We start from the raw sequence: 14,194 nt of genomic DNA on the forward strand, positions 1-14,194 counted from the left end.
TATTTTCTCTATCTCTTTTGCTCCCGTTGGCCACACAAACACACACACACAATCCTGATGTTTGTTTGCAAAGCAATTTAAAACGGCCCAGGGTTTTATGTGATAATTCTGCAAAAACTTTCATTAAACGATTAGCATAGATGCCAGACAAAATAGTTGATTGCTAAAAGCCAATATTCTATTGAGTTTGATAAGAGTGGAGGTTTGGTTACATTTCCACAATAAGTAACAGGTAGCAGGGATGACAAACGATGATGAAAACTAGGTTTTCAAAGCAAGGAAGAACCTTATTTAGTCGATTTCCTGTTGTAACAAAGCCAGAATTACGATATTTAATGTTTAGTCCTGCCGTACCCACCACCCCGCCTTACCATGCTCTATGGGTGGGTTGTGTTGAGTTGACAACAGTTAGGAGGACGAATCCAGCTCGTTGTTCCCACCAATTGAATCCACCTGCTGATCGATTCAGGCAAAACAACAGCGCCTATTACACCCAACTCGTATTAGTTCCCGTCCCCCCGTTCCAGGAACTCCAGGATAATCAGGTAATGAAATCAGCTCAAGCTGCCCTTTCAAACCACAAGACAGAGGAGGGTGACTCGCGGGGAAAAGCAATTAGGAAATGAACGGGGAAAAAGGCACTTCGAAAAGAACGATTAATGTGACGAAATTGCCTTTTTATGCTTTTGTGAGAGCGACTGTCTCAAAAAAGTTTGGTATAAAAATAGGCGTACGTATAGGGGAAAAATCTAATTTACGTAATATCCTATATCATTTCATATCATTTTGGGATTGAAGAAACCCGACCCGAAATATTGTTGAACAATATACACAAAATAAGACAAAAACACTCACCGATGTACTTCTGCGCCACGTACTTCACGTCCGGATTGCTGTCCACGTGCTCGAGCAGTTTGCGATCGTCGTTGAAAAGCATTATGCCCAGCCCGCGGCACCGATTGCCGGGCTTCAGTATCCACATGTTGCGTATCCCGTCGATCTTCATGTCCGGAAACACTTTGGCCGCCTCGTGCACCAGCTTTTTCACCTGCGCCACCAGCGAGAGCACCTCGTACCCGGGTATGCTACAGAACTGGGCCTCGCCCGCCAGCAGCTGCTCCATCTCGTGCCTGTTCTCCGGCGTTAGCAGCGGCTCGCAAAACTCCTCATGATCGATGTCCTCGTGTTGCGCACAGCCGAGATAGTAGCGCAGATACTTCATTGCCGTCGTCAGCACGTCCGTTGGTAGCGTGCCCTCGTCGTCGAACGCGTGCTCCAGATGCTTGGCCATGTGGTGCAGGAAGCTGCTCACGATCGTGAGCTGATAGTCCTCCTGGAACTTGGTAATGATGTCCTCCGTATCGAGCAGATAGGTGCGCGGGTAGTCCAGCTCGGCAAACCCTTCCTCTTGATGCCAGTGGGACGCATTGATCAGGCGGATCAGGTTCTCCTTCACGGCAAAATCGTACGGCCGCTCGTAGTGTATGCGGCTGCGGTACGGTGCGTAGAAGCGGTCCTGCTTGCAGTCGCGCATGTTCCGATGCTGCCAGATAAAGTACGGCAGGTACGGCTTCAGGTACTTGGACACGAGTGCTTCCTCGTACTCGTTACCGTTCGACGCCTTCTGCAGCAGCGCGTGATGGGAGAGTTCGCGCAGCAGCGCACTCCGGAAGGTTTGCTTTTCGAGCCAGTGGCGTGTTTTGAGCGCTTTCCGCAGTGCCGGATAGTGGCCAACGATCGAAAAGATGTGTTTCTTCTCCACCGCCGACGCAATCTTTGCCTTCAACTGCTTTTGCTTGAGAAAATCGAAGCTATAGTTGCGGAAAAACTTGTGCTTTGGCGTGCGGTTCGCGTCTTCGTCGTCGTCGGGGGGCTGCAACCGTGGCGCCATGCGCGGGAAGGTGTGCACATGCTGACTAGCCTTTGGCTGGGGAAATGGTCGGGAGAGTGGCGATAGGGGACGATCATCATCACCGGGAGTAGCACCAGCCGGACCCGGGCATTGGTGACGCTTGTGCGCATTGGAAGGTGGTGGCTCTAGCGCAGGTAATCCTTTGAGAAATCGTCTAGTGAGCTGTACCGGTGCCTGTTCAAACCGCTGGTCGAGCTGCCGGCCATAATCGATCTCGCCCAGCTCTAGCGTTATGTCCGCTAGATCAACACCGGGATCACTGTCCCATACATCACTGGTAACAAATTTAAGTTTTAGATGCATTTCATTTAGCTACTTCGTTTAGCACTAGAGCGATTCAATTTTCCTAATTAACAGCTGGCGTTTTATGTTAATGATAAGCAATGCAGTCGTCGCACCGGGCAGGTAAACACGAGTGAACACGAGAGTTTCGTAAATTTAGCTACACTAAAGGCTTTAGAGATTTAAATATGTTATCTTTCGCTCCAGCCACCAACAAACACGTTCTTTTCCTAGGAGACGCTACTGGACCTACAATTTCCGGATTTCGAACGAGACTATCCGCTGCTACTACTGCTGCCGCTGCCACGGAATCCGGATAAACACACACACTTATACACCAAGTAAACGTACACTAGAATCTACTGAAACACAAAACAATTTGGTTTAAGTAAGGAAGAACCTTGAATTTTCACCAGAGGTACACGGAAAAGCGTTTCGTGGAAACGTGTGGCGGGAGTGGCTGCATGGTGTCTACTACTTTTTACAACACTATTGCTATGGTAGCTGCTGTGGCGGCTGCCGGCGCCTACGCCGTTGCTTGTAGCAGCAGCAGCAGCGGCGGCGGTGGAAGAGGTGGCCGTAGCTTTGCTGATGCCGTAACCATGGTTACTGGTGGTGCCGCTGCCCATAAAGCAGTGACCGCGCGTGATGGGAAGATTGCAGCGCGAGTGCCAGTGGTGGGAAGATTGCAGCGAGCTGGCGGGAAGAAAGGAAGATGCGTTGGTGGCATTTGCCGGTGTGGAGGAGGAAGCGGAGGACGAGGAGCAACAGGAGCTGTAGATTGGTGGAATCAGGTGAGTGGTGGTGGTGGTGGAAGAGGAAAAGGACGATTTGCCGGTGTGTGGTGCAAAGCTGGACCTTAGCAGTAGCTGAGAAAATGCATCACCGTTCCTTCCGCCCCAGCAGCGGGCGGCGGTGTTCCACGGCTGCTAGAAAGCCCCGGACGTTGAGCCCACGGTGGGTCCAGAGACTGCAGACGGTGGCTCCACCATACCGCCGACAGTGCCGGAACGATGGTGCAACGGTGACGTGGCGGCCGTACGCTCCCCAGCGAACGATGCTGGCAGGTCCTCGGCTGATTGTGCGTGATGCAGTTTGTGGCCCGGTTGCTTCGAACCGACGGCTTTCGGTGGTCTTGCTGTCGTTCGCAAACTAAAGCCCAGCGTGTAGAAGTTGTTCGAGGTCGTGGTGCTGCTGCGGCCCCCCGTCGTGTGCCGCGTGCCGTAACGGATAGCGGTCGGGAAGCCGCCGCTGGATGATGGCCCCGTATGCTGGGCGGTGGCAGTGGAAAGGTTCTCCACGCTGGCGGTACGCTTTTCCGAGTCCGAGTTGCACTGACTGCTATTGCTGCTGCTGCTGCTGCAGTCATCGCAGTCCGTTACTTTTATGGTACACTTGCCTGCCCCACCGGACGCCGAGCTGCTGCCGCCGGGAGCCGGGCGAGATTGTCCTTCGTCCGCTAATTCCGACCCGGTTCGCGCGTTGCTAACGGTGAGCGAACTGAGCGTGTTGGAGAAATTATGCTGGAAGAAGCTAGTCGTAGCCCGCTCCCAGGCTTCCACACTGTCTATGTACGTGTCGCCGTCGGTCAGGTACTTGGAGCCGCTGCCGGTCCCATTCCGCCGGAACAGCTCGCCCGTCTTTGAGATGATGTACGACTTTTTCTTCTCAAAGTCGTACCGCAAGTTTTGGCTCTTGTGCGAAAAGTTGGACCGCTTGTACAGTGTGGCCGAGGTAACGCCACAGGGGCCCGTCCCCCGCACCAGCCCATGGTGGCGCGACAAGTCGGCGTCGTCCACGGGCTTACCGTCCCGGAACTGCATGCACTCGATCAGATCCATTATGACCGGCGAGGCGGACTGCTTTACAGCGGATGCAGCCGCCGCCGACGTCGCCAGCCGGGACACCTGCAGCACATTCTGGACCGGCTTCAGGGGCAGCATCCGCAAGCGGTCCTTCTTGATGGAGCTTTTCGGTGTGATACGGTGACCGCGGAGCTGTAGATTGAGCCCCATGTAGGCGGGCGTCTTTGGTATGACCTGTTTGTAGATCAGCTCGAACGAACCGGTCGGCGCGTTCGAATCAGTCCGCCGATCGATCACCACTGTGGTCAGCCACAGTGGTCAGCGAGAGAGAGGTGGAGGAGTGAGAGAGGGAGAGAGAGATGGAAGAGAGACAGAGAGAGAGAGAGAGAAACATGGAATGTATTCACCAACTGCGCTGTCCAAGAACGCAGCGACCAAAGATGTCTCACCTCGTATCGTGTCCTCCACGCACTGGGGACAGAGCCGGGCAGTAACGCTCGTGCTCGGTGCCAGATCGGGACTCGAGTTGATCTCGATCAGCCACGGATAGAAGTCTTCGGTGATCATGAAATCCGCCCCGTAAAGCTCGAACGTGTTCGGCCGCCGGTCCATGTTGTCCTGGCAGGCCAGCAGCGACCCAATGATTGCCTTCTGCATGCCGGGGTAGATACGCTCCGACCACATCTCGTACTTGTCGATCTGCCGGAGGTAGGCCTGAAACGTATGGCAGTCCCACATGTTCTCGTGCGGCAACCGCTCGTCCCGCACCGCGTTGTGGTACTTTTTCTGTATCGCATGGTTCGTCAGGTGCACCGACTCGTGGTAGTTCATCAGATTGTACTGCTGCGAGCTGAAGCGTAGATAGCTTTCCTTGTAGAACCAGATGTTGAGCGGCTGCACGCTGGTGATCATGAACCACTGCCGTATGTCAAACTTGGTGTTGTGAATTATGAGTGGTCGCTCTGAAACGGAAGGAAGGAAGGACCGACCAGCACCAGCGCGATCCGGCCACACAAACGGGGCTTGAAATCATATCGGCAATATATAAGGTGGGGCCGTTTTTTTGCTTCGCAAACGCTACTGATCACTGCTAGTGGAAAATGTTAAAATGTTTATCAATTAATTCATCCCGAAAACCCAAAAATCTACGCTTTTTAAACAAATTTCCAAACACTATTGCTCACTAACTGCAAACACTGTCTTGCTCGCACGGAACACGGAAAGGAACAAAAACTACATTTTGCTTTGGCCGATCGAACACTGAAGGCAGTGCACAGGAATGAAAACTGCATAACTCCACTATGTTGGCCCCTGCCGCGGTACCAAGACCGAGAAAAAAGGGAGTTTTGCAAGGGAAAACAGCTGAATGCCAAGCGCCAAGTTGTTTCTATGGTAAAAAACATTGTCCCTAGCACGTTATGAAACGTTCCACGACGCTTGCCTGCTGGTTCCGTCGCCGCCAGTACGGCAACCATGCGCCCAATAATGCGTGCAAACCACGTTCCTTTGGCCCACCAATACCAATGCGTGTCTTTCCGGGTGGGCAATTGCATTCCTTCACTGTCCTGCTGTACTTACCAATGTACTTCTGTATCACGTAGCGCGTTTTGCTGACAATCGGTGGATTCACCATGGCAATGATTTGCTTGATGTTGTTCATCAGATGGATACCCCGGCCGCGGCACTTATTGCCCGGCTTGACGATCCAGATGTTCAGGTACCCGTCCAGTGCGTACTGCGGCCAGTAGTTCTTGATCTGCTCCAGCACCGACTTCGCCTCGGCCAGGTAGTGCTCGATCGCGTCCGCTTCCCGCTCCTCCTTCAGCAGCTGTATCCGGTTGTCCTCGTGCGTGAGCAGATAGTGGTGCGTGAGGAAGACGTCCCAGTCGTGGTCCCACACCTTCGTGTCCTCCTCGATGTCGATGTCGTTGTGCAGGCAGTAGTCCAGGTACTCCTTGCAGCGCGTCAGTGCAAAGGTAATGCACGTGCTCGGCACGTTACCATCGTCTGCGATGATGGCGTCGAGGCCGCCTCCCCCGCCCTCGGTCCCGTGCCGCTCGATGAGCCACTTGAGCAGGCCCATCGACGCCGTCAGCCGGAAATTGTCGACGAACTCGTTCAACTCCTCCGGGTTCCAGACGTTGTAGCACCGGGGAAAGTAGGTCTCGGACATGCCCTCCTCGTAGAACCAATGGAAATCGTGCAGCGCCGAGCAGAGGCCTTCCTTCGTAGTGAACGGCGCCTTGGCGAAGCGGTTAATGATGAGCGACGAGTTTTTCGTCAGATCGAGCCAGTCCGCCTTCTCGCGCCGCGCCGTCCAGAGGAAATCGATCGGCGTGTGCTCGAGAAAGCGCGACATGATGCTGCGCTCGCACTTGGCGATGTGGTTTTTGCGCGACTCGCCCGGCTTGCGCTCCGGCAGCTGCGACACCAGATCCTCCAGTATGAAGCCGGACGACGAGGTGGACGCTTGCGCTTTCACGCGAAACCCGTCCAGCTTTTCGACCCATCCCCGCTCGACCAGCGCCCGCCGGACGGTGTGGAAGGAGCCGCGCAGCAGAAAGACGCGGTGGTGCTTGGTCGCGTCCTGCACCTTCTTCCGCAGCTCGTTCAATCGATCCGCATTGATCCAGTTGTTTTTGTACGGATTGATAAACTTTACCGTCGCTGTCAGCGGCCCCAAATTGCCCTCGATAACTTTCCCGATGGTTGTCGTTGCCGTCGTCGTCGTCGGTCTGCTGCCACCGGCCGCGACCACCGCCTCCTTATCGGTGTCGCCAACCCGACAGCTGCCCGTTTCGTCCTTTGCGCTTGTGCCATTTTTGTGTGCCGCACTGCCGGACTGGGAACCGTTCCTTCTGTCCGCATCACTTTCGTTATCCTTGTCGGTTTCACTGCTACACAGACTACTGCTGCTAGTATCACTGGCCTTATCACTGTCATTGCTGGTGGCGGGAGTGCTTTCGCCGCTGCTGCTGATGCTGCTACGTCCCGTGCCACTGCCGTTGCTGGTGCTGCAGCTAACTCGGCATTCGTTACTCGAACCGCTATCACTGCTGCTACAGCTATTTAGTTCATCTTCCATGCTCATGGCGCCGGCGGTTAATGAAGCGTCCACTCTCAAGCGGCAAATCCGGACGGTTGTTTCAAGCCTCAAGCAGATGGCACTGTTCCTCCCACTTTGGAGCCTTCCATTGAACTGTGCGGATCGGGCACAGCGCAGACTACCCGTAGTCCCCGAACAGAGAGAGAGAGACAAAGAGAGAGGCAATTCGCTGCACAATAACACTACGGATATTTGTGAGCCTCAATCACAACATCACTCGGTAGGCTGGCTCGTCGTGCACTCAGCCACGGAACTGTGTCATTCCGCCAAAAATTGACGATCATACCGCGACGTCGGCTGCTTGCCTTCCTTTCTTCCCCCGAATAAACCTCATTGCCTCGGTGTAGCACCGAGCACCAGAGCTAAGGACGGGGCCCACACAGCTGGTCTAGTTTGGCCCGGTTTCGGGCCAATGTGGGTTAGCATCAACATTATTCTGGCAGTTGTAGTTCCCTTGCCATTCCCGCATAAGTATCGCACTAGTATCCGCGCTCGCGCTCTCGCTTTGCCACTTTGTTTCGCCTCTAATCAAACACTATCAACACGCTACTGCTGCTGCTGCTGCTTTCTTGTTAGTTGCTGCAGTCCTTTCACTTCTCTTTCTCCTGTCTGCAACCTACACAGGCCTCGTACAGAACGCCAGATATACTGGGCATCGTTGGAGGTTTAGGGCGGAACAGAAAAGGATAAACGTTTAAGCCAGGGACCGTAACGTGATGTTCGCATTCCGCACACACACACACACTAAGCAGCTAAGCATCGAACGCAATACTAAGCAAGCACCCACCAACTCTCGCACAACTTCCACGCGGATCACAGTTAGCCATGGATGAGCAGAACCTGCTGCGACTATCACTATTGCACCCACTACTAATGCCCCTATTTGCAGCTACCCTCCCACGTATGTGCACGGAGAAACAAGCACATGTTCAGGCTTGGGTGTTGTTTGTCTCTGTGTCTCGTTATTTCCGACGGTACGTTCCGACACAACACCAAGCGCAAATAAGACCCCCTGTCCCGGTTTGAATCGCTAAGAAATCAAATACCCCCCTCCTCCACACAAAACCCCATCCACATCACTATTTCACACCTCTTACTCACACCAACACGAAAGTTCACTAAAACACCCACACATGCTCACACACCCCCACAATCGTATTCAAATTCACTTCGTTGCTGTCCACATGTTTCCGGTTTAGCCAGGGGGCGTGCCAGAAGAACGGTAGTAAAGTTAGTGCCACCGGGCCACGTGCTTTTCTTCCGGGACCGTTCCGCGTGGGTTCGCGTTGGCACTAATACTGAAAGCTTCCGGGAATGTTTGGTCCCTTTTTATACCTTGCTGAGTCCGTGGAAGCCGTGGAAAGTAGTGTTTTGGAAGGCTCGCGCAAGGACACGAAGGTAACAGCCAGTCGGGTTGGGTAGACCGAAAGGTACCGAATGAAAAGCCGATTCGAGGGAACAATTCCATTCACCATACCATGTGTAGTGTATCGTTTTTTTTATGTTGACAAAAAAGATGGTTAAAGCTTGAAATTCCACCGCAATTTATTATATATCAAGCAATTATCTGTTTTTTCTTAACATCCCTCTAATCCATGAAGTAATTTTTAAAACATTTCTCAAATATGCATATTCATCGGCGTTTATCCATACCGTTTTACCCCTCTCCTATGTCGATAGTCATTCTGACGAAACCAATAGTCAAGTGAACTCGGCCCATGGTCCGCGGACCACTTGTTGTTCGTGACGTAAACAAACGTGATCCGTGAAAGGATTGGTTTGTTTTTAAAATACAATACATATTGTACATATTTGTGGGCAAACATTCCGAACGAACGGCATTACAGGGTTTTCCAGGAGTTGTCATAGCTGTGGGACACTTTATTGTCTCCTTCTTACGCGAAATAAACTTAATGTATTGGGAATTGAACTCTATAGCACCTGTTATAACTGCTTTCGGATGTTGTTGAAACTTCTGCAAGCCGTAGACTTATTTTAGGCAGCTTGAGGCGAGCGCCAAAATTAAAATCTATTTACCCAGAGATTCGATCCGAAAAGAACGTTCGTATAGCATTCGCTCCTATTTATAATCTTTTGGTTTACCGCCATTCCGTTTCCATCAAACCTTTTTTCTATCGTTTTGGCCGATTATCCTTCGGTAATATTTCACGCTTCCTATCTCTCAAACCTATGGCATAGCTCTAGCCATCCTACACTGTCAGTGCCGCTCAATTCTGTTCGTAACAGCACCCTTGCTAGACAAATCCAATTGGAATTTCCAAGGAGCCTGACCAAATAGGCATTCAAAGTTAATTACCATTTAAAGTTCATTTCCGAGAAGAAAGAGTCAAGAAAGTGTCCCACAACTATGAAAACTCTTGGCAAACCCTGTAAATTTCCGTTACCGTTCGCAATATTGCTTTCAAATATTCCTACCCAATGTACCATTCCGACTCAACCTACGCTTTAAATGCACCTAGCGTTCTGTCTAATGATGGGCGTTTCGGAGCACACCAACGGCTCCGGAGCTGGCCCCGGACTAACGGCTTTGGAGCCGGCTCCGACTTTTTCCCGGAGCCGGCTCTGCACCAACGGCTCCGTAGCCGGCTCCGGTCCGACAGCTCCGGAACCGGCTCCGCACCAACGGCTCTGCACCAACGGCTCCGTAGCCGGCTTCGTACTAACGGCTCTGCATTCACGGCTCCGTTCCAACGGCTGTGGGCCGGCTTCGGGCTCACCGTTCCGGAGCCGGCTCCGCACCAATGGCTCCGCTCCAACGGTCGGAGCCGGCTCCGGCTTTGGAGCCGCTTTGCCCATCACTAGTTCTGACTGAACCTACTGTTCCGACCTACTGTCCTAATTTGGACTAGTGTTGGGTCATACGATTCATTTCACGATCCGATCAGGAGTCGGGTGCAAGCTAGTCGGAATCGATTCCGACACGTGGGTGCAGCGGGTGCGCTAGGTCGGAGTCGGAATCAAATCCGACCCGCGGATGCAATGAGTTCGGGTCGACCCGAAAGATCAGTAGGTGTGAGAAAGCATATGCGACTCCGACCCGTTGGTGCAACGAGTTCGGGTCGGGTCGGGTCACGGTAGGTTCAGTTTGAACCGAGGGTGCAGCGAGTTCGGATCGACCCGATAGATCAGTCGGTGCGAGAAAGCATAAGCGACTCCGACCCGTTGGTGCGACGAGTTCGGGTCGGGTCGGGTCAAGATAGGTTCAATCCGACCCGACCCGAACTCGCTGCACCAACGGGTCGGAGTCGCTAATGCTTTCTCGCACCTACCGGAGTCGTTGCACCCACTGAACCTACTTGTACCTTTCGGGTCGACCCGAACGACTCCGGGTCGCTTACGGATGGCTCCGACCCGATAGGTTCGGGTCGACCCGCCCATCACTAATTTGGACGCACTAGAAGCGAAAATCGACTAAGAACCGGTCTGGTGGTACAGTCGACAACTCGAAAGACTTAACAACATTCCCGACATGAGTACAGACAGGCCTTGATCGGCTACGGTTGTTGTGCCAAAGAAGAAGAAGAACGCAAATCAAACCGGGAGAGTTTGTGTAGGGTCGACTCCAAACGGGCGAGATGCTGTAGAGCACCATACTACAGAAGCGTAATCCAACACTGACCGCAGCCAAGTATAGCATATTGAGGCAAACTGGTTACTCAACCTATAGCTAGTGTTAATAGCTACTTACTTAGCTTACACTAATTTATTTAAGTTACTTACTTATCCGGCGCTACAACCGCTTTGCGGTCTTGGTCTGCATCAGGAGTGCACGAAACCGCTCACGGACTCGCGCCTTCTTCTGCCAATCGGTTATCCCGGCCTTAATGTACGACGGTGAGATTACCGTACATCTTGTATAGTACGTCGTTATAACGGCTCATCCATTGTCCCTCCATACATACGGGGTCAAGGACCCTTCAGACAGGGTGACAGGCTGTAATGCTCGAATTATTCGTGCCATCACTGTTCTCAATGCCGCCCACAAGATCCTGTCCCAGATCCTTTTCAGCAGACTTGTGTCCCTTGCTACTAAATTAGTCGACAGCTACCAAGTTGGGTTTGTTGGAGGCAAATCCACCATCGACCAAATTTTCACTCTGCTGCAGATCCTCCAGAAGTGCCGTGAGGCCAGTTTCTTTCGCACCACCTGTTCATCGACTTCAAGGCGGCCTACGACACCACAGACTGGATGGAGCTATGGAGCATCATGCAGCGGTACCACTTCCCAGGGATGTTGATCCGGCTGTTAGAGGTCAACATGAACAGGGTGCAATGCAAGGAGAGAGTGTCGAACTTGATGTCGGAATCGTTCGAACATCATCGGCAAGACAACAGCAAAGGTGTGTGAGGCATACACCCGACTCAAACGCGAAGCAGCAAGAATTGGATAGAGAATCAATGCGACGAAGACGAAGTACCTGCTTGTCGGAGACTCAGACCATCTGGGAAGCAGTGTATTAGTTGATGGCGACAATTTCGAGATAGTAAACGAGTTCTGCTATCTTGGGACGGTCGTTACTTCGGACAACGACATCAGCAGCGAAATCCGGAAACGCATTTTGCAGGGGAATCGTGCATACTACGGGTTTTACCGACTGTTGAGATCCAAAAGACTATGAGACCTCACAAAATGTGGAATATGTGGCAGGATACGATGGATGGGGCATGTCATGAGGATGCCGGACTCATGCCCAACCATGAAGGTGTTCGACAGCAATCTCCAGTTCGCAGAAGAGCACAGCGAATTCGATGGCTGGATCAGGTGAAGAGAGACCACTCGGAGATCGGGTGTCTGCAGCCAGGGACCGAACATCCTGGAGAATTGTTGGCTCTTTGTCGCCTGCTCAAGCCCTTGGAAGGCTTCTGCTACATAGGAGTGCCGCAGATGATATAGACATCATATATCATCCGCGTATGCCAGGATCTGGGTCATAAAAAATGGTTCCCGAAGTCTCCACACTCGAATCCCGATGGTTCTCTCTAGCGCTAAGTTGAATAGATGACAAGCAAGCTCGTTCAGACCTTTGATGATAGCAAAAGGCCTGAGAGATGTCCATCCACCTTCACCTGGCAAGTGACGTGGGTTATTGTCATTCTAATTTGCCTTATCAGTTTGGTCGGGATTCCAAAAGAGCTCATAGCGTCGTATAGTTTTACTCTGTCTATGCTATCATAGGGGCCCTTTCCGTTTGAAGCTCGTAGGCTGAAATTTCAGCCTGTCAGCTGTTTACATTGTATAGCAGTTTTCGAGCAGCTATCTAAGTGAGTATAATATACAGGTGGGCTTATCCCAAGGTGTATGAATTTAGAAGGCTGATTTTTATCGCTTCTGCTTCTGAATGAATATTGTAAGAGTGTTTTGAGTATTCGTCAAGCCTCCAGAAAGCTCGTTGGAGCAAAAGTTTTCACTCGTTCTGTTAAAAAGTGATATTCAAATTTGGTTATAAAAAATGCTATGAGACCACCTGGACTACATACACTTTGATTCCAGATTCGATCACCTGATTTCTTTAATGCACCTTGGGATAAATGTAAACAAACCCGTGTTTTCGAGCAGGTACTCGAATCTAAATCTAGCATTTAGGCTAAAAATTTCTAGACTGAAAATCGCTGGCTAGTTTTTTGTGTGGTTTTGTATGGATTGTTTACATGATTTCAGCCTCCAACTGTCAAACTCCATACAAAAAACTAACTAGAATCGTGAAGGCCCCCATATACAGCTTTGAAGTCAATTATGCCATCTTCTCCAAGATTCGCTAGGTGGCAGTAGCATGACACTATTAGCTAGTGGAGCCTCTATCTGTTAGTTGAACTGGTCATTGAGTAGTTCATCAAAGTACTGAGCACACCGCGAGAGGATCTCTGGCTGGTTACTGACCAGATCTCCATCCTTGTTGCGACAGCAGGTAACCTTAGGTATAGGCTGGTAGTTTTGAATCCGTTCGTAGCGGTGGCGTACGTCCCGACACTCAATTTCCTAACGTACAGGTATTTCCCGAAATATGCCCTACACGATATACGCGATTTTGCTATACGCTTTTTTCTAAATTTGACATTTCTTGGAGCAAATTGTACTGATTTCACACATCAAATGTTAAATGTTAAAAACCATTTTAAAAGGTACAAATTAGTTGTTGTGGGCAGCCGTGCCGACCCCTGGACTTGCCGTGGCAGTTGCGCTGCCACCGGTCAACGTCCAGGGGGACGACAGTGTGTCACGCACACTGTCACACACATTAAGCGCAAGGCTTAGTATGTGCCGAGCGCACGATTAGAGTGTGTACGAAGGCCGATCGAGCAGGAGCTCTCGGCAGGGGCGCTCGGTGTGGCTGGCGCGCGGCCCATCGCAATTGTTATTATAAAGTGTATTGTGTATATTATTTATTATGTACGTTTTAAGTGTTTGAATAAAAGCAAAAGTATCAAACATAACATTAGTAATCTTCAGTTGAAATCAGATCAAATAACTAATTTAGTGACTAAAAACCTACAATTTCATTCAAAATTATACAAAAAATTGCTATAATTTGACTGAAAACCTCGAAATTCGACTTACGCTAATATTCGAGATACGCTATTGCTCCCGGTCCACATTAATAGCTTATATCGGGGAGTGCCTTTACTAGATAGTTGCTACAGTTATTTACTGCGGCATTGTAAGACCGGGCTAAAGAAATGTGTTACCATCCCTAGAATTTCATGTCATCGCCGTACGTTCCCCCTACGAACGGATTCAATGATACCAGCCATAACGTTGTTTCGGTGTCCCGCTATCGCTTGGTAAAACTTGCGTGTAGGTCCGTTCCAAATAGCCAACTCGAACTCTATAGCTGATTTGAGGCTGTTTAACGAAAAATTTGTGCCAATATCGTACTTTGTGGCTGATTAAGAGATAAGAAGTACTTAGCGAAACTATTAACTATTAAGAAGGTGCGCCGAACTTGATGGAACTTTATAGCTTTAAAGCATGACATACGAGGTGGCTCTTATTGTCGCCGACAGAAATGAACTAGGTGGAATTCTAAAAATGGCAATGAACTAACAAATGAACTAATTAGGATTAACCTT

At 50.8% G+C, this 14,194-nt stretch overlaps 2 protein-coding genes across 4 annotated transcripts in view; both read right to left on the bottom strand.

The window, feature by feature from the left end:
- LOC120902592 (tubulin glycylase 3B) overlaps nucleotides 1-2,667 on the bottom strand; it is a 10,479-nt gene extending 7,812 nt beyond the window's left edge. Inside the window, exon 1 of the mRNA XM_040311448.1 lies at nucleotides 856-2,667. Coding sequence (XP_040167382.1) covers nucleotides 856-2,215 — 1,360 coding nt within the window. The 5' untranslated portion in view covers nucleotides 2,216-2,667. The remainder of the gene's footprint in view (nucleotides 1-855) is intronic.
- A 433-nt stretch (nucleotides 2,668-3,100) lies between these two features.
- On the bottom strand, nucleotides 3,101-8,385 carry LOC120902591 (tubulin glycylase 3A). 3 transcript variants are annotated; one of them, XM_040311446.1, is made up of 4 exons: nucleotides 8,207-8,385; nucleotides 5,578-7,753; nucleotides 4,449-4,961; nucleotides 3,101-4,298 (listed from the first exon to the last, which is right to left on the bottom strand). In XM_040311446.1, the coding sequence occupies exons 2-4, from the start codon at nucleotides 7,088-7,090 to the stop codon at nucleotides 3,124-3,126; spliced, it is 3,201 nt and encodes a 1,066-aa protein (XP_040167380.1). In that variant the 5' UTR covers nucleotides 7,091-7,753; nucleotides 8,207-8,385; the 3' UTR covers nucleotides 3,101-3,123. The 3 variants fall into 3 exon arrangements, with proteins under 3 accessions (XP_040167380.1, XP_040167379.1, XP_040167378.1); XM_040311445.1 differs by having other exon boundaries at nucleotides 8,196-8,385; XM_040311444.1 differs by having other exon boundaries at nucleotides 5,578-8,385.
- Nucleotides 8,386-14,194: the final 5,809 nt, after the last annotated feature.

The sequence above is a fragment of the Anopheles arabiensis genome, chromosome 3 (genome assembly GCF_016920715.1).
Source record: "Anopheles arabiensis isolate DONGOLA chromosome 3, AaraD3, whole genome shotgun sequence".
Lineage (NCBI taxonomy): Eukaryota > Metazoa > Arthropoda > Insecta > Diptera > Culicidae > Anopheles > Anopheles arabiensis.

Coding starts and splice junctions, on each gene's coding strand:
- LOC120902591 (XM_040311446.1), bottom strand. CDS start 7,090: ATGAGCATGGAAGATGAACTAAATAGCTGTAGCAGCAGTGATAGCGGT. Junction 4,962..5,577: donor CGTGATACAGAAGTACATTG/GTAAGTACAGCA, acceptor CTTCCGTTTCAG/AGCGACCACTCATAATTCAC. Junction 4,299..4,448: donor CGTGGAGGACACGATACGAG/GTGAGACATCTT, acceptor GGCTGACCACAG/TGGTGATCGATCGGCGGACT.